Source organism: Triplophysa rosa, linkage group LG18, assembly GCF_024868665.1.
Source record: "Triplophysa rosa linkage group LG18, Trosa_1v2, whole genome shotgun sequence".
NCBI classification, from domain to species: Eukaryota; Metazoa; Chordata; class Actinopteri; order Cypriniformes; family Nemacheilidae; genus Triplophysa; species Triplophysa rosa.
In genome coordinates, this window is record NC_079907.1 from 20,705,930 (window position 1) to 20,721,600 (window position 15,671).

The following is a 15,671-nucleotide window of genomic DNA, read 5'->3' on the forward strand; positions in this document are numbered from 1 at the left end:
CTTCTTAAAATGTTAACATACCACAAATGGAGACTGCGTAATGTTGCATGAAATAACAACCCAAGTGGGTCCATAGGACGTGTGGTGCAACAATTTTTGGATGCATTTAGACTCGGTGGATTTTGATTCGTTTTGTCTCTACAGATTTTGCTGAATCCTCGAACAAACAATTAGTGGATCCCACAAGCGTTATCGTTTTGTTCTCCTGAGGGACGAACTCTCCGTTCCGTTCATTGTTTTTGTCACAACATGAGCGTGAACATCGCACACCAGATGGTCTCTCAACACTCCACTGATCTACAAAGAACATTATAATATAATGATATGAGTAGGTGGGAAAGACAGAGTGCATATCTCTGTCCTGTATGCTTTTGGAAGTTAAATGTGGTATTGATCAGGTGCCGATTGATTTATTTTGGTAACGCGAGCAGTGCGGAGGGTGATGGACGCGCGCTCTGCAGCAGTGGTGCCATCGCACTGCTGTCCTCTGATTGATCGATAACGTAGCGCAATATCGGGCAGGATAACGGACTATATCTGACCGCTTTGGAGTCGTCCACGTATTTATTCGCGGAAGCATCGGCTGCAGGAGGCAAAGCGCAAACCGTATTAAGCGATTGATGCGCCAGGAGAGACGACGGGAGATTTAAACGCGACTTTGTTGGAGCGGGACAACCGGACTGAACAGAACAGCGCTCGTTTTTTCCGGAGCCCAAAGCAGCTTCTACGACAGATTCTGTTACCCCACAGACACTGCACATATATATCGAAAACCATGTCATGTCAAAAAACATGCACCCGCTCTTCGTTATTTGTTTCTTCGGGGACACGAGGGTCGACAGGCCGCTGACTGTCACGTATGTTCATCCTTATCACCTTTCATTTATAACATTTTATTCGTTGATTTGTTCTTATGACGGGTTTACGGCCTATGCCAATGCATCCACCACTGTCACTGTTTTACTGTCCTTATGGAAATAGACGAGCATTGTCTTCCATCAACCAGTAACGTGACATGTGGGAAAACGAACGCCGAAATTGACGTTTGTCACTTGCTTTTAAAGGGTGACCGTCCGTTGTGCACGCGGATTGAGCCACTGTGCAGTTATTTGATCCTAAACCTGCTTTTAATGTTCTTGCATGATAGCGCATTGCGCATTTTTTGGCAGTTAGCTGGGATTCACGTGCTTCATGTTGTGGCTATACAGGGGGGTGTAAAGCTGTCTAGAGATGTTTACGTGTTGAAATCATGGCCATATGCATTAGTAATGATAAGAGTTTGCATTGCTTTTGACAACAGTATGTGTAATTCTGTAAACAAAAAAGCTCTGGCCTTGCTGGAGCATTTATGATATTTCACATTCCCTATCATTTCAAAAAAATTGTATAAATAATCATTGTTTTATTAAGAATTATTGGGTTTTTAAATTATAATAAGCTACCTTACGATACTGGCCGTATGTGACAGGACAGAAATGTACTATTGACTTGGAGCAACAGATCTGACGTGTGACTTGGTTTGCATGTGTTTCATACATTGCAAGTGAATGGCCACATGTGGCACCATCTGGGGCGTACATAACTTGATTCCTGCACAATTCAGACCCATGAGAATCCCTTTTCCCTTCCTTTTTTTTCTGATAACTGTTAGGAGAATGTCTGGCTAGGAGATTTTCTCTTTGTTTGTTTATTTGTCTGTTCATAACCTTTCAATCTCACCATATGTTGTTACAGAAGAGGCAGCCGGTCAAGAAAACTACAAAGGTCTTTTTTGAACACAGTATTATCACAAATCAACTACAAGGAATCATGCTGTCCATCTTAGCAGCAGGGTCTGTTTTTTTCCCAGGCCTTTTTCTGTTGTCCAAACGGTGTCTTAGATCCATCCCTGGACTAAATTGGAATGAGGGGGATGCAGTTATTGTGTCAGCCAGGTAAGTCTTTGGTCTACACAGGACAGGGTTATTCCATCAAAACAATGTTTTGCCAAAAAAGAAGTTTTTATTCTTCATGCATAATTAGACATTATTTCAGTATATTTTAATAGATTTTTATTTTAATGTGGATAACGACCTGTCCCGGTAATGATGATCGATGCTGTTGTGTACACGTGACACTAGAGATAAGAACTAAATAAGAACTAGAAGAAATCTGTTAACCTGGTAGCCATTTGTAAGGTCCTGTGTTACATCACACAAAATCAAACTTCATGTAGAGATCTAGGGGTGGTTCCCCGGACAGGGCATAAAGGGGTGCTCCGCCGAAGAAAGAAAATTCTGCCATGAATTACTCACCCTCAAGTCATTTGACAAACCTTGGACATCCGTTCATCTTCGCAAGGTAAAATAAGATAGTTTTGATGAGGTTTGGGAGGTTTCGGACTCCCGCCCATAGACGGCTATGCAACTGACTTTCAAAGAAAATCAAATGACTTTAAAATGACTTAAATATGGTAATGTCACTAAGGTATAGTCCTGTTTTAAGATAATCCCTGTCCGGGAAAACCACCCCCTTAAGATCTATTTTATAATATTTAAATTTTACTCCGTTTAAATGACAACATATCATGCGCTCAGACATAGCTGGACACATTGCGGTAATGACATTTTCAGCAGAAAATGCAATAAAATACAAAAATAATTCATTCCTATGATAAACTTATTCTTTGTGCAAGGTAGAGAACGCAATTGTCTTTATGATGATCATTTTCGTATGACAAAATTATTATTTTGTTTGTTTGTTTAAAATCAGTAATGCCACGTTGTTTCAGTGGTTTCGTGAGATTGACTCAAATAGAGTATTTCATTCTATGTCCAAAAAATAAATAAGATTTTCTATGTGATAAACTTTTGGACGTATATTTGAAGAGTTTGGTTCCAAAATGTATCTCCGTTTTTTTGTTGTTGTAATTTTTCATTTTAATTTTATAATTATGTTATAATTTTTGTATTGTGTCTTCTTGTGTTAGTTAGCAGTTTTTTCTGTTATTATGACTTAAATCAAAACAAACCAACTGCAGTTTGATTGATATTAATTGGAATGCACAATAAAAAAAACATGATTTTTGAGATATCTCATTTTGGAACTAAACTCTTCATTTCTAGCACTTACTGTACATGTGTGGTAGTTGTATTTATTCTACTGTACATGCTCTCTTTAAGGTTGGTGTCATCCATTCAAGCTATTATGGCTTCTACAGCTGGTTACATCATCTCCACATCCTGTGAGGACATCATTGAGGACCAGTAGGTGCAACAATTATCATTTTTGCAACCCAGGCTCATTAGAAATACGTACATCTGCCTACATTTCTGCATAACCCTGAAATACGTAGCTCCAGATACAAATCGCTGGTGGAAAGTCCACTAGAGGCGCGTGTTTTTTTCCTCATCTGATGTGGGTTTATTAAAAGTTATGAAGCAGACACATGCACAAAGTAGAAAAAAGTTGGAGCACCTAACCCCACTCCTACCCTAAACCTACCCCCTTCCCATACAAATAAACGCGTTTTACGGTGGACTGAGAAGGGGATCGCTTTCGGGTCTGTCTTTGACCTCAGAACGCTTAGAATTTATACCATCTGTACGAAATACAAATGTACTGTATGTTGATCATTCATTCATTTATTGAATGCTTAAGGTTCTTGACTTACTTCGGCCAAACACAATCGATTTTCACAGTAACGACATCAGAACTGAGAAAAAAAACAAGCGCCTCTAGTGAAGGTTCCACCCGAAAGATGCAGCGGTTTGTACCTGGAGCTACGTATTTCGGGTTATGCAGAAATGCAGGCAAAGGTACGTATTTATTCTAAATCGAATCAAATAACAAATAACTTCATCAAAATTGAAATAGGTATTTGTTCCTCAGTGGACAGGAGCTTAGGTTCAGTGACGAGAGTAAAAAGAAACCGTAAGCCATGAGGGGCCAGTGAATTAAGGGGCTGTTCTTATAGGCACTATTCAAAGTACCCCCTTAAGTTACTTAAATAAGTTATGACCAGTCTTGAAGAAAATATTAGATGACAACAGCCCCCTGATCGTTTTATCATATTTTTTAAAGTGAATAAGAGTAAATAAATGACATTACAGTTACATTATAGATTTATCATTTTGTCTGTCCAGATAAGACTGAACTCATTGAAATAGACACATCAAGGGTTTTTAAATATATAAACTTCCTCTGCTACACTTTGGTAGATATAAAAAGTGGGCTGTGTCCTCTGAGAAAAATTCATAATTTTTTTTGCATTTTATAGACAATATGCAAATAAAAGGTTGACTTGTTTTTTCCCCAAACACTACAGGCATTGGCTGACCAGCTCCTACATCCTATTTGCTGTACCGTACTTTGTGTATGACATCTACGCCATGTTCCTGTGTTACTGGCACAAGCTCCAGGTCAAAGGACATGAGGTGGACAATGGGTCCAAATCTAAAGCTTTGGCAGTAGCTGGCTATCTCCGCAGAGAGTTCCTCATGGTCTTGCATCATGTTGTCATGGTCACTATGTGCTTCCCCATCTCTGTGGTAATTGTCTTTACAGATGCAATGTAACGTAATAAGTACAGATGTGATGCGATAATAAATGGTCTTTTATTATAACTTAGAAAATAATTTGCTCGCATCTACATCAACCAAACTGGGTCCACAAAATAACGCTTGTTGCATGAAAGTATGAAGCAGTGTCATCCAGTTTTGAAAAAATCCTTCAGAAAAGTATGTTGACACCTAATGCCTAATTCGTGCCTCTTTCCCTCTCTCTCTTTTTCTCATCATCACTTCCAGTTCTGGAGGCAGGGGAAAGGCGATTACTTCCAGGGTGTCATGTTCCTGGCTGAACTCAGCACACCGTCTGTCTGTCTAGGCAAAATCCTCATCCAGGTATATACGTTATTGATTAGATGAGTGCTTTTTTGTCCACCCTGTGCATTGAGCTAAACTGTGTACAACATTAAGCACAACTACAGTTACGTTGTACTTTAATACATTATTCATTGTAAAGTGTATTTACAGAAATGCTGACTTAAGGTATATGAGCCCGGCCTGTTTAATAAGAGCTTTCGCGAATCTTGACATGGTCAAAATAAATGGGAATGCGCTTATCTAATGAAATAAAAACACTTAATAACTTGTGTTGCTTTTATGTTCAAGTACATCTTCATTTCTTTCACCGGCCTGGTTTCGTTTTTTCCAGCCTCTCTTAGTGCGTCATAAGCCCTATTCGGACCGAATCGGACGCGAAAGAAATTCGTGTTTCTCTCTGATTTTAATCCCGTGGGAATCTGCTGAATCTGTTTTTTCAGACCAATTTATCTACTGTTTTTCGCCAAACTCAAATCTAATCCCGTCCGAATGCGAATGTCTGTGATTGCTGACAATAGCTGCGCCTCGTTTTCGTAAGGCTGCGTCCTCGTGTCCTCCAGAGGTATCATCCTCTGAAGGATGCGGTACACGGAGTATTCTCAATTTAGAATTAAACGAGACGTCCTTTGTAGGACATACTGGCAGAAAATGAAACGGGAATGACCACGTTGCTATGACAACACATTGCCCTTTCACACCTGTCAAATTAATTGAAATCATTTCAACATGATTTTAAGAGGTGAAAAGTTTGTTACTTTGTACCGGGCGTAAACAATGGTTAAACGAATGTACCATTTCTTGCCTTTATTGTTTTAAACGTTTAAAAATGTAGTAAACACTTTTAATCCTATTTACCACATATGCCTGCTGAGGTAAAAAAAAACCACGTGAAACAAAATTGTAAACTGTTTACATCTAAACGCCACATATTTGATTGATTGTGCAGCTGCTGCCGTTTATTCAAATAAAAGACGTTGGGCGACGCAAAGAATTGTGGGTTATCTCTAGCAACAAAGGAACACCTCATGCATCCTCCGAATTCCTGTGAAAGAAGGCCGCATTTGAAGGGTGCATTCGGAGTGTCCTACCTGCTTTTATGAAACGAGACAGCCTGGATGACGTATGCAGCCTTCGAATGCGACCTCCGGAGGACGCAGCCTTCTGAAACACAGCCGATATCTTTTCAAAACGCGGTTCTTTGCGTGTTTTGGCCAACGTGAACTGCTGTAAACTCTTACCAACATGCGTATATTGTATCGTATAATAATGCATTCAATCATTCCTATCGTATAGACATGGATGCTTTTGCAATTCCGGGAAATATAAAAATAAAACCGAGACGAGCCAAATCTCGTAATCTGTTAAGACTGGCAACTGTAATATCAGTATCAGGTAAGGAACTCTAAGAAGCTTTATTTGTCCAGTCCAATACGTAATGGTAATGTTAATTAATAAAAGGATAGACCAAAGCTCATGGCTCTGAAAAGCGAGGTGTGCTATGATTGGCCAGTTAACCAGTGCGCAGTGATTGGTCGAATACTGCAAGCCTGTGAGGGAAATGTAACGCCTCTTACCATATTTGGAACATCAGGTTCCTCTTCAATTGTACTGACAGGTACGCCCACCTTACTTGCGTAGATAGAATGCATCTTTTGTTCCCACACTTTCATTTTTGCAATTTTACGTGTCTAATACATTCATGGGCAACTTACAACACACCAAACACACAGAAAAACACATATTCATGCCATATGACCCCTTTAAATTGAACTATTTACAAATGTTTCAAATATTTTTTTCTTTTGGGTCTTTTTGGTATTACTGTCCTAATGGCTTCACGTTCACATAAACAGTGTTTTAATACAGTCTTCTGTTCTCTAAAAAGACTACTACTGGGCCAAATAATGAGTCATCAAATAAAGCATTTTGTTACACTTAAACATATAAGTGCATGATAAGGCTACGTTTTTGGAACGTACCCTGTAGAGATGTAACCTAAAAAGCTGAGATTCTTTGTTATAAGGAACTGAGGCCTAGAGTAATGTTTTGATAGTGGTAAACCGTCCTTTCATAATCTATCACACTTATTCTTTTCCTCTTTCTACCTTCCCCTCCTTTAATCAAGTTTTAATGCAGCTCTTTCCATTTCTCTTTATTGTTCCGTGTTAAGTACAAGCAACAGCACAGGCTTCTTCACAAAGTGAATGGAGCCGTTATGCTGATAACTTTCTTCCTCTGTCGAGTCCTTCTCTTCCCCTATCTCTACTACATTTACGGAAGGTATGTCTCTTTTGAAGCGTTCTCAGACTTTTCAATAATTAGTTCACCCACACAGAAGAAAGTATGTCATTTGCTAACCCTCATGTCGGTGTCGGTGGCTCACCAATGGATCGAGTTTTTTTTCTACTTGTTGTTCTTGTTGTCATTGTGTTCTTTAACATGCTTTAGAACAACATGAGGATGAGTAAACGATGACATCATTTTCAGACTACCCCTTAATCTATCCCTTCCCTAAACTAACCCCCTTTGAGGTGCACATGGTGTCCTATCGATGGAAAATGTGAGCACTTTTTTATCACCCCTTTTTTTTTACAGGCATGCCTCTATTCCTTTCTTCCGGGTTCCTTTCACGGTACCCTGGCAGTGTAATCTCGGAGCAGCTCTTCTTATGGCGCCGCAGCTCTACTGGTTTTCCCTGATCTTCAGGGGAGCGTTCCGGCTGTTCACCGGCAAGTCTTCACGCTCCCGCAAGCCGATAGCTCCGGTCAAGCCCGACTCCGAAGGACACGCGCCAGTGTTTCAGTCAGCCAATGGCTACAACGCACAAATGGTGGGTCGAGAAACGCCCACAATGTCGCACTGAGCGGAGGAGCTAATATGAACAAGACTTAGCTGAGGACAGACTAAAAATGGGAACATATGATTGCAACGATTAATAAGAAGAAGGGCAGCGTGACCAGGACATGATCACCAGGAGTGATTAAAGAGGCACTGAAGTAGATTAGATGCATTAATGCCCGTAACATATTACAGCACGGTGTTACGTTTAGTTCCAGGGCATGGGTAATGTATATAAGACATGCTTTAGTAGACCAAGGAATGCTATGCTGACAATAAATCTGTGGAAGTGTCTACACAATGAACCCACACGTTTGAGTAACTGAGACAATAAGTGCAAATTTGACATAAGAATATTTCTGAACCAGGAGAAGCTCTTTTTTTCAAGGCACTTTGATATGGTTATGGAATGTCAAAGGTGAGGCTGAGGGTCTTTTAAAATGCAGTATATTACAGTAGTCCTGCAGATGCATCAAAAATCCTCAGTTACTTGCAGTACATATAGCAGACCAGCTACAATGAGCAACCCAAGACTTCAGGCAAGATTTACTTTGGAAAATGTATGAGTAAAGCCAAAACTGCCATTCAGTTTAAAATGAATACTTAACCTGAAAAGATAATGTTGTCATTGTATACTCTTGATGTCAGATCTTTTCATCATTTTAACCTCGTGCTGTTTTCTTTATGTTGTGAAACATAACATGAACATAAAGGGCCCTATCGTACACCCGGCGCGAGTGTATTTTGCTAGTTTAAGCCCGACGCAGTCGTCATTTTCGCGTCCTGCACCACGTTGTTTAAATAGCAAATGCACTTTCACTCATTTGTGCGTCCATGGGCGTGCTGGTCTGAAACGTTGCTATTGACCGACTGAAACCTGGTCCAAAGCAATATTTTTGGATATTTAAAGAGCGCATTAGTAATATTCTCCTATAGGCAGGTGCGCAATGCGCACATTCTGCTCATTACACACACAGGGACGCACGCGCAGCAGCATACATATTTAAATATGAACAATTAAAGGAATAACATGTAAATGATCCTTATTGTGCGCATAATATAAATCTCCGGCTAGATGGTCTGCTCGTGCGCGAGAGAGAAGCGTTCAGTCTTAGCTCTTGCAAACAACGCCGTGTAAATAGCGAATGCGCCATGGTGCAAGCGCATTTGGCTTTGAAAGGGAATGGGAGATGAGACTCTTATTGGTTTATTTCACGTTACGCCCAACGCACACCCATGACTCATTACGAGAATAGGTACAACCCTTTTACAACATTTTTTTCCGCCGTTAAACTACACTGTAAAAAACCCCCCGTAATTTTACAGAATTTTTCTGTTATTTTTTAAAGATTTTTGAAATGTATTTTTGAAATGCGGTCAAAAAACGTAAGATTACAGAAAAAGACCGCAAATTTATAAGAAAAATGGGAAAACATGTCATTTTCAAGAAAAAAAACGTTATTTTACAGTTTAACAAGATTTTATTTTTTACAGTTTTTTTTAAATACAGTCAAAAACAGAAAAATTACAGAAAAAGACAGCAAATTTACAAGAAAAACAAGGAAAGCAATTGATTATATATCCATACATCCTGTCATTTTTCAGGAAAAAACTATTATTTAACTGTTTATTTTTGTCACTCCAGCTGACAGAAAATTTCCGTTTTTTTACGGATTTTTTTTACAGTGTAGCAAAAGTGGATTCTGAAACACCCACCTGCGCTTCAGACCATGTGCTTGGATCATTATGGGCGGTTTCACATTAGCACTTTTGGTGCACACCCGGGTTTGATTAACGTCAGAGTTCGGTTCGTTTGGGTGATGTGAACGCTGTCTTCCGAACCCTGGTGCGCACCCGCGAACTGTACCCGAGTCCTCTTAAAAAAGGAGGTCTGGGGTGCGGTTCATGTGAACTCCAGTACGCTTCGCTGCTGATATGAACGCAATCTTACCAAATCGCGGATGTGAACCGCTATTAATGACGTATTATTAGTAAAAATGTGTGCTTGTGTGTGTGTTTCACTCACTTTTCTGACGAGAAAATCTCATTTCTGTTCACCTTCAACGTTCTTAAGAGCATTTGCAGTACATTCACAGATGAAAGTGCCGTTATGTACTAAAGCTTTGGAAACAAAACTAACGGTTCAAAAACATAAATGTATAAAAGTGAAGCGAGCAATGTTATGCATTTTACCGCCTTCTCCTGCATTGTCGTTACAAGCGACAGGGTAAACGGCTGCAGGCTTGATGATGCAAACGACCCGCGGTTCAGAAATAATAATATGAACACAGTCCAGCGGGGGCAGAGGGAGGGGGAGCAATCGAACTAAATGTGAAACCAACCTAAAATAGGGCCCGAGATATTAAGTAGAGTGTCCCAACTACTGTCTTCAGTTATACTGCCAAGACTTGGTCCAGTATTCCAGGTCAGAACAAGTTTTATGATAGCTTTGTGTGCAAAACTGAAATTTTAATCATAATTTATGATGCTTTTCCTCTACATTGTAGATTATCGTTTATAATTGTGTTCGGTACAAAAATACAACACCTTTTGTTGCACTGCACAATCTGTGATTGTTTTTTGTGTGTGTCAGTAGATGCACGAAAATATGATCACAAATTAGATTTTGGAGATTGGAAATGATTTTAACTTAAGTTTCATGGGTTCCTCAAAAAAAATGTGTGCGGCTTCAAAAGCCTTGGAATATGTTTTTTTTGGTTGTTCTTTTTAGAGGTTGGCAATATTAACAGAAGTTTGAACGTTCTGCTTAATTTCTCCTTTGTGTTTCACAGAAAAAAAGGAAATCTTGCAGGTTCAATTGGTGACGAGATTTTCTCTTCTTTGTAAGCTATTCTGATCCATTAAAAGACCTCTCTTGATCAGATAAAGGGAAAAACGTAAGATGTAATGAAATCATGTCTGTCAGATAAAGAATGTATTCTTTTATACATGCTAGTATATTATTTATACATCATCTGCTCAGAAAACAGAACATTACAAGTAATGCAAAATTGCTACCGTAACTGTTCTCAAATTAGACCTGTAATCCTTTAAAGTTAGAACTCCGAACGGGTTTTTCTACAAAACATTTCATATTTGCAGTTAGCTTTACGATATCCCTATAGTGTAACCTTTTTAAGACTGATGTCTAAGAATCCTGCATATGTTTTAAATGGACATTGTAAAAGGATAGAATATATATTAAGCTGCCTTATCCCTCTTATAACCATATTCTTTAAATTATACCTTTTGTCCAGAGTTGGATTTCCTTCATTTAAATCCGATACGAGATGTACATAGACGATGTGAAATCTTTGCACTTTATTCATTTCATTGTTTTTCTTTGAATATTTTTTTTCACTTTGTGTCTCTGTGTTTCTTGCCATTATTTATTGTGCTTTGCTGGAAAATGTTGACTGTTTTTGATTATTGTTGGCCATCTAAGCCTGTCATCCTCAATGTTTTTAGTGGGTCATTCAAGCCATATAATCTCGATCTAGTTATAACACAGGTTGTTTTCTCTCATTTGCAAATTCATGTGGTCAGGTATGTTTTGTTCAATAAAACATTGTGCTTGCATGTTCAACGGTACCACTTAAAACTGAACTAACATGGCAAAGAAGGCCTGTTTTTGAAACTTAAATGACTATATGCTGATTTGAAATGTATAACTGATGAACACACAGGTGAAAGAAGTCCATTGCACTGAATTGGGTATATGACTTTGCATGTGTATATTCCATCTTTGTCCCTTGTGAAACCTCTATAATGTACCACACCACATGCTGAGACATGGAGCAAAATTCAAGACTATTTAACCTTAGTGAACTGCAACAACGGCTTTTGATGTGTTTCTTTGAAAGATTTGTTTTAGTTGCTTTAACCTTTGTTGTCTGGTTTTAACATGTGTACACGTTGAACCTGTTTCCTGTCCTCATAAGTACAAAATGAAAGCACTGTTGTATCTCATTGCAAAAATATATACTCTTGTCTTATATGCTGCATGTTATGTGAGTTCTCCTGGTCTATTTGTGAATGTGCTGATACATTTAAGGTACAATAGCCGTCATTGGGGTGATTCTCTTAAGGGTTCCTTTTTATACCTCTAAAGATACACATTTTAGAATGAACGTTTTTCACCTCAACTGACTTTAAATTTGAGAGCTTGACAACATTCAGGCACAATCCAGGCACTATTCAGTCTAAACAGACACAAAATACTTGTGTGACACTTTACAATAAGGTTCAATTTGTTACTACATAAAGAAACAATGGACAAAATGGCCTTTTACAGAATTTATCACATGGAGTTCGACGTTTAATAAAGCAATAAACCCCACGTTTTTTAACAACACCCATTAGCTGTCATAAAATGCACTTGTAACCCACTGCTTGCAGGGCTTATTGCTTTTATAAAACGGTTATTCCATATGCATAGCAAGGTCAAGAAACACAAATGTGACCCTGGACCACAAAACCAGTAACACGCATGACATTTTTTGGCAATACACTCACAGAAATAAAGTTTTGGTTTATTTACGGTAGGAAATTTAGAAAATGTATTCATGGAACATGATCTTTAGTTAATATTCACTGATATTTGGAATAAAAGAAAAATCGATCAGTTTGACCCATACGATGAATTTTTGCTAAATATCATTCCATGGAGATATTTTGTCAAGTTCCTACCGTAAATATATCAAAACTTTACTTTTGTGAGTGGATGCAGCAAATTCGCGAACATAAATGGCCGTAAACATCGCTCGCTGCTGCCTGCTATTTGGAAATGACCCAAGATTGGCATCTATGTAAAGCTTAGAATGTCTGCTTTTGGGTTCATCTACTATCCACAACGTCATTACAGCGCTATAAGAGCGCATTAAAACAAAACTGTTTCTTCTTAGCAACGGCCTGCTACAGCGCCAGACATACCTGTTAACATTAGTAAATACACATTGAGTTAACAAAAATTAACCAGTGTAACAAAGATATTTTTAATGTTGATTTTTAGTTTTTCCATTTTAACAAATGGAACTTGATTGTAAAGTGTTTCCAACATTTGCTTTACTGTGCAAAAATATTCTTATTCAATTAGCTAACATTTCTTTGTTTACAATCCCAGCTAGAGTACTCTTTTAAGACTACAGCCAGCCAACCAACAAACACCATTTTAAGTCTTTGGAATAACTAGATACAAATATCCAAGTCCAGACCTATCTCTGAACTGGTTTCAGCGATTCATAGAAAAGAATGACTCACTCACGAGTCAGACATCGTTATAAATAGTACTAAAAATCTATTTAAAATACCCCAATGTTTCCATGACCATTTCATTTTTATTTCAAATACATGAACCTTTTTTTGTCATTTTGATAAATATGCTGAATGAATAGAAGAACAGCCGGATCTAGGCAAGACATTTATTCACAGTATAAAAAAGTAAAAAAAAATACAGGAGTAAAATAGTTTCATTTTCTTGCATTGTCCAATGCAAAATTACAAATGTTAAATTATAAACCTTGAAGAAACCACTTTTCTTTAAGGAGTCTGTTTTTTGCCTCAGTATCTCCTCTGTCTGGGACTGAATACAGTGCTGGGGTCACTGTCTCTTTCTTTTTCTTTTTCCCGCTCTCTCTTACTATTTGGCGATAAGGGCTGCTCGGCAACAGGCACCGGCCGCGGTTTATCACTTTTAAAAAGGTCAAGACCTGTCCTTAGAATCTGTTCCTCAATTTTTCTGTGCCGCTTCATGTCTGACAGCACTTTGTCTAGACGAGCCTCGCGCTTGACTGTAGAGCGGGCGGAAGAACCTGGAAATGAGAAACAAAAGAATACGGATTAACAAGAAATGTCAATTGACTGAATGCCACTATGTTCTACTTTGTGCAGCTCAGGTGTGTCTGGTAAGGTTTAATGCATCTACATGCAAAGATGCATTCAGGAGAATGCAGATTATTTTTTACTTGCAGTTGATTAAGAAAACCAATTCATGTTTTAACGTTAACGTAAAAAATCTCATTTGCACGTTGTACGCTGTTTGTTTATGCAAATACAGACCGATGTACATTTTCATTCATGCAGATTTTTAGCCATTTATCAATGATAACTAACTGCAGAATATAGGCTCCATTTACACATAATCATACCTGGCGTTCTGCGACGGTTAAGGAAAGAATTCTTGGGAGTTGCAGTAGTTTGCTCCTCATCAAAATCAAACTCGGTTGGAGTGAGGGCCCTGGAGAACACATAAGAAATATGTGTGTATGACCAATGGTGACAACAAGTGAAGGACCAACATATTAGCCAGGTCATCAAGCATTTTAGTAGCTCATGTTTTTAAGTTCTCTGCTAAGAACAGTATTTGTCTCACTTGTGCTCACTCTCCTCCTCTTTAGTCTCCTGTGAGTCTTCTCCATCTCGCTCAGGCGAAGGAGTTTGGGGAGGGGTCGGAGGTCGGCATGGAAGAGGGACCCAATGCAGCTTAAGCGCTTCACCTTTAGCAAGGAGTTCATATAGCCGTTTGATCTCCTCGGGTGGAGGCATCCATTTCTTGGGATCCTCCATCTCCTCATCACTGTAAGGGATCTCCCAGTCCTCCTCCACCTGCTGGTGTTCTCCTCCACTTCCATTCATTTCTGCATCTATGGTTATGCCCTCTTTCTGCTCCTCAACTTCCATGGATTCTTTATCTCGCTGTATATCTTTTTGTACACAAGAGTGTGATTGAGAAATAATCAGGAACGTAAATCAACTTGCTCTCAGCATTGTAAGAATGCACCTTTAACATAATATACACATCCTTTACAAAACGTAGCCTATGGTGTCACATGGTAAAAAAGTGGTTCAGTGACATATCAATATAGTAATATATATATATACAGTAAATATAATGTGTAAACAAATGACATAAAATATTATGTAAAAAAAACATTTGATTTTGCTTAAAGAAAACCCAGCACAATTATTATTGCTAAAAAACACTTTTACAATATTCGTAATATTTAGATGCATATAGTATACACACAGTGTAATATTATTTGAACTATACATACATGTATACATACAGGTTTTACTCACTTTCATTTATGCTAATTCAAATAAACACTGTATTGTACCATGTTCTTACGCGGTACTCTAAATGTGCTTAAAACAGCTTGGTAGTAGTGACACAGTATGTCCAAGACAATGGTCATGATATCGCGATACTTCTCGGTTGGAGACGAGTCAAAAGTGTGTACCTGTGGCATCCTCGTTTGTCTTGGTCTCATCTGTTGTTGTTTTTTTGTCGTTTTCTGTAGTTTTGCTGTGTTCACTGACTCCCAAAGTCTCTACGCGCTCTGCTAAAGTAGACTGCGCGTCCTCTGCCGCCTGCATCATGCTGAAATAACTATCGTTACACAAAACATGCATGAGCTTTTTGTTGCAACGCAAAATATGTATTACACAGCTGTTCCACCACTTTTAGGAACAGTTGTGCGAAATACTAAATCACATCAGTGAGTTATTATGAGCTACAAGGTCCATGAAGATTGTTTATCTCGGCGCCTTGACATCATCCGGCTCGTTTCCCGGATGAGAAGAGCTGTTCACAGCGCCATCTCGCGGTTGAATGACCGCTCATCGCGTTTTTTAGACGATGTAGCCTACAAGTTCCAAGTGTACCCACATATTAGGCAGGTAGTATAAGATACAATTACTTTTCCATAAATTATACAATGGAGGTTGAGGAGCCTAGTGTGGAAGATGGAGGAGCTGGAGACGCAGCGCCATCTGAAATACGGGCTATGATCCTCTTGGGTGAAGGGGGCATAACGTCTCCAAATAAAACAACAATAACAGAACAATACAGATTCATCACCCAAGATATACAGTAGGTGGCGGTAATACCCCAAAGGAGTGATCGGCCATAAAACTGGACGAAGAAGAATAATTTATACAAACGTTACACATTTTAGAGCGTTTCAATCT

At 38.7% G+C, this 15,671-nt stretch overlaps 2 protein-coding genes across 3 annotated transcripts; one reads left to right on the plus strand and one right to left on the minus strand.

Moving 5' to 3' along the window:
• The first annotated feature begins 76 nt into the window (after positions 1–76).
• tlcd3bb (TLC domain containing 3Bb) lies at positions 77–12,329 on the plus strand. Of its 2 annotated transcripts, XM_057358311.1 has the most exons (8): positions 77–857; positions 1,735–1,764; positions 1,850–1,934; positions 3,162–3,245; positions 4,307–4,529; positions 4,788–4,883; positions 7,036–7,145; positions 7,461–12,329. In XM_057358311.1, exons 4-8 carry the CDS (start codon positions 3,187–3,189, stop codon positions 7,726–7,728), a joined length of 756 nt encoding a protein of 251 aa, XP_057214294.1. In that variant the 5' UTR covers positions 77–857; positions 1,735–1,764; positions 1,850–1,934; positions 3,162–3,186; the 3' UTR covers positions 7,729–12,329. The 2 variants fall into 2 exon arrangements, with proteins under 2 accessions (XP_057214294.1, XP_057214293.1); XM_057358310.1 differs by having other exon boundaries at positions 1,735–1,934.
• Positions 12,330–13,109: 780 nt separating this feature from the next.
• On the minus strand, positions 13,110–15,267 carry pagr1 (PAXIP1 associated glutamate-rich protein 1). The gene is made up of 4 exons (XM_057358312.1): positions 14,942–15,267; positions 14,074–14,404; positions 13,850–13,938; positions 13,110–13,513 (listed from the first exon to the last, which is right to left on the minus strand). The coding sequence occupies exons 1-4, from the start codon at positions 15,111–15,113 to the stop codon at positions 13,263–13,265; spliced, it is 843 nt and encodes a 280-aa protein (XP_057214295.1). The 5' UTR covers positions 15,114–15,267; the 3' UTR covers positions 13,110–13,262.
• Positions 15,268–15,671: the final 404 nt, after the last annotated feature.

Coding starts and splice junctions, on each gene's coding strand:
- tlcd3bb (XM_057358310.1), top strand. CDS start 1,810: ATGCTGTCCATCTTAGCAGCAGGGTCTGTTTTTTTCCCAGGCCTTTTT. Junction 1,935..3,161: donor GCAGTTATTGTGTCAGCCAG/GTAAGTCTTTGG, acceptor GCTCTCTTTAAG/GTTGGTGTCATCCATTCAAG. Junction 4,530..4,787: donor TGTGCTTCCCCATCTCTGTG/GTAATTGTCTTT, acceptor CATCACTTCCAG/TTCTGGAGGCAGGGGAAAGG.
- pagr1 (XM_057358312.1), bottom strand. CDS start 15,113: ATGCATGTTTTGTGTAACGATAGTTATTTCAGCATGATGCAGGCGGCA. Junction 13,939..14,073: donor GAGGAGGAGAGTGAGCACAA/GTGAGACAAATA, acceptor TGTGTTCTCCAG/GGCCCTCACTCCAACCGAGT. Junction 13,514..13,849: donor TAACCGTCGCAGAACGCCAG/GTATGATTATGT, acceptor TCTCATTTCCAG/GTTCTTCCGCCCGCTCTACA.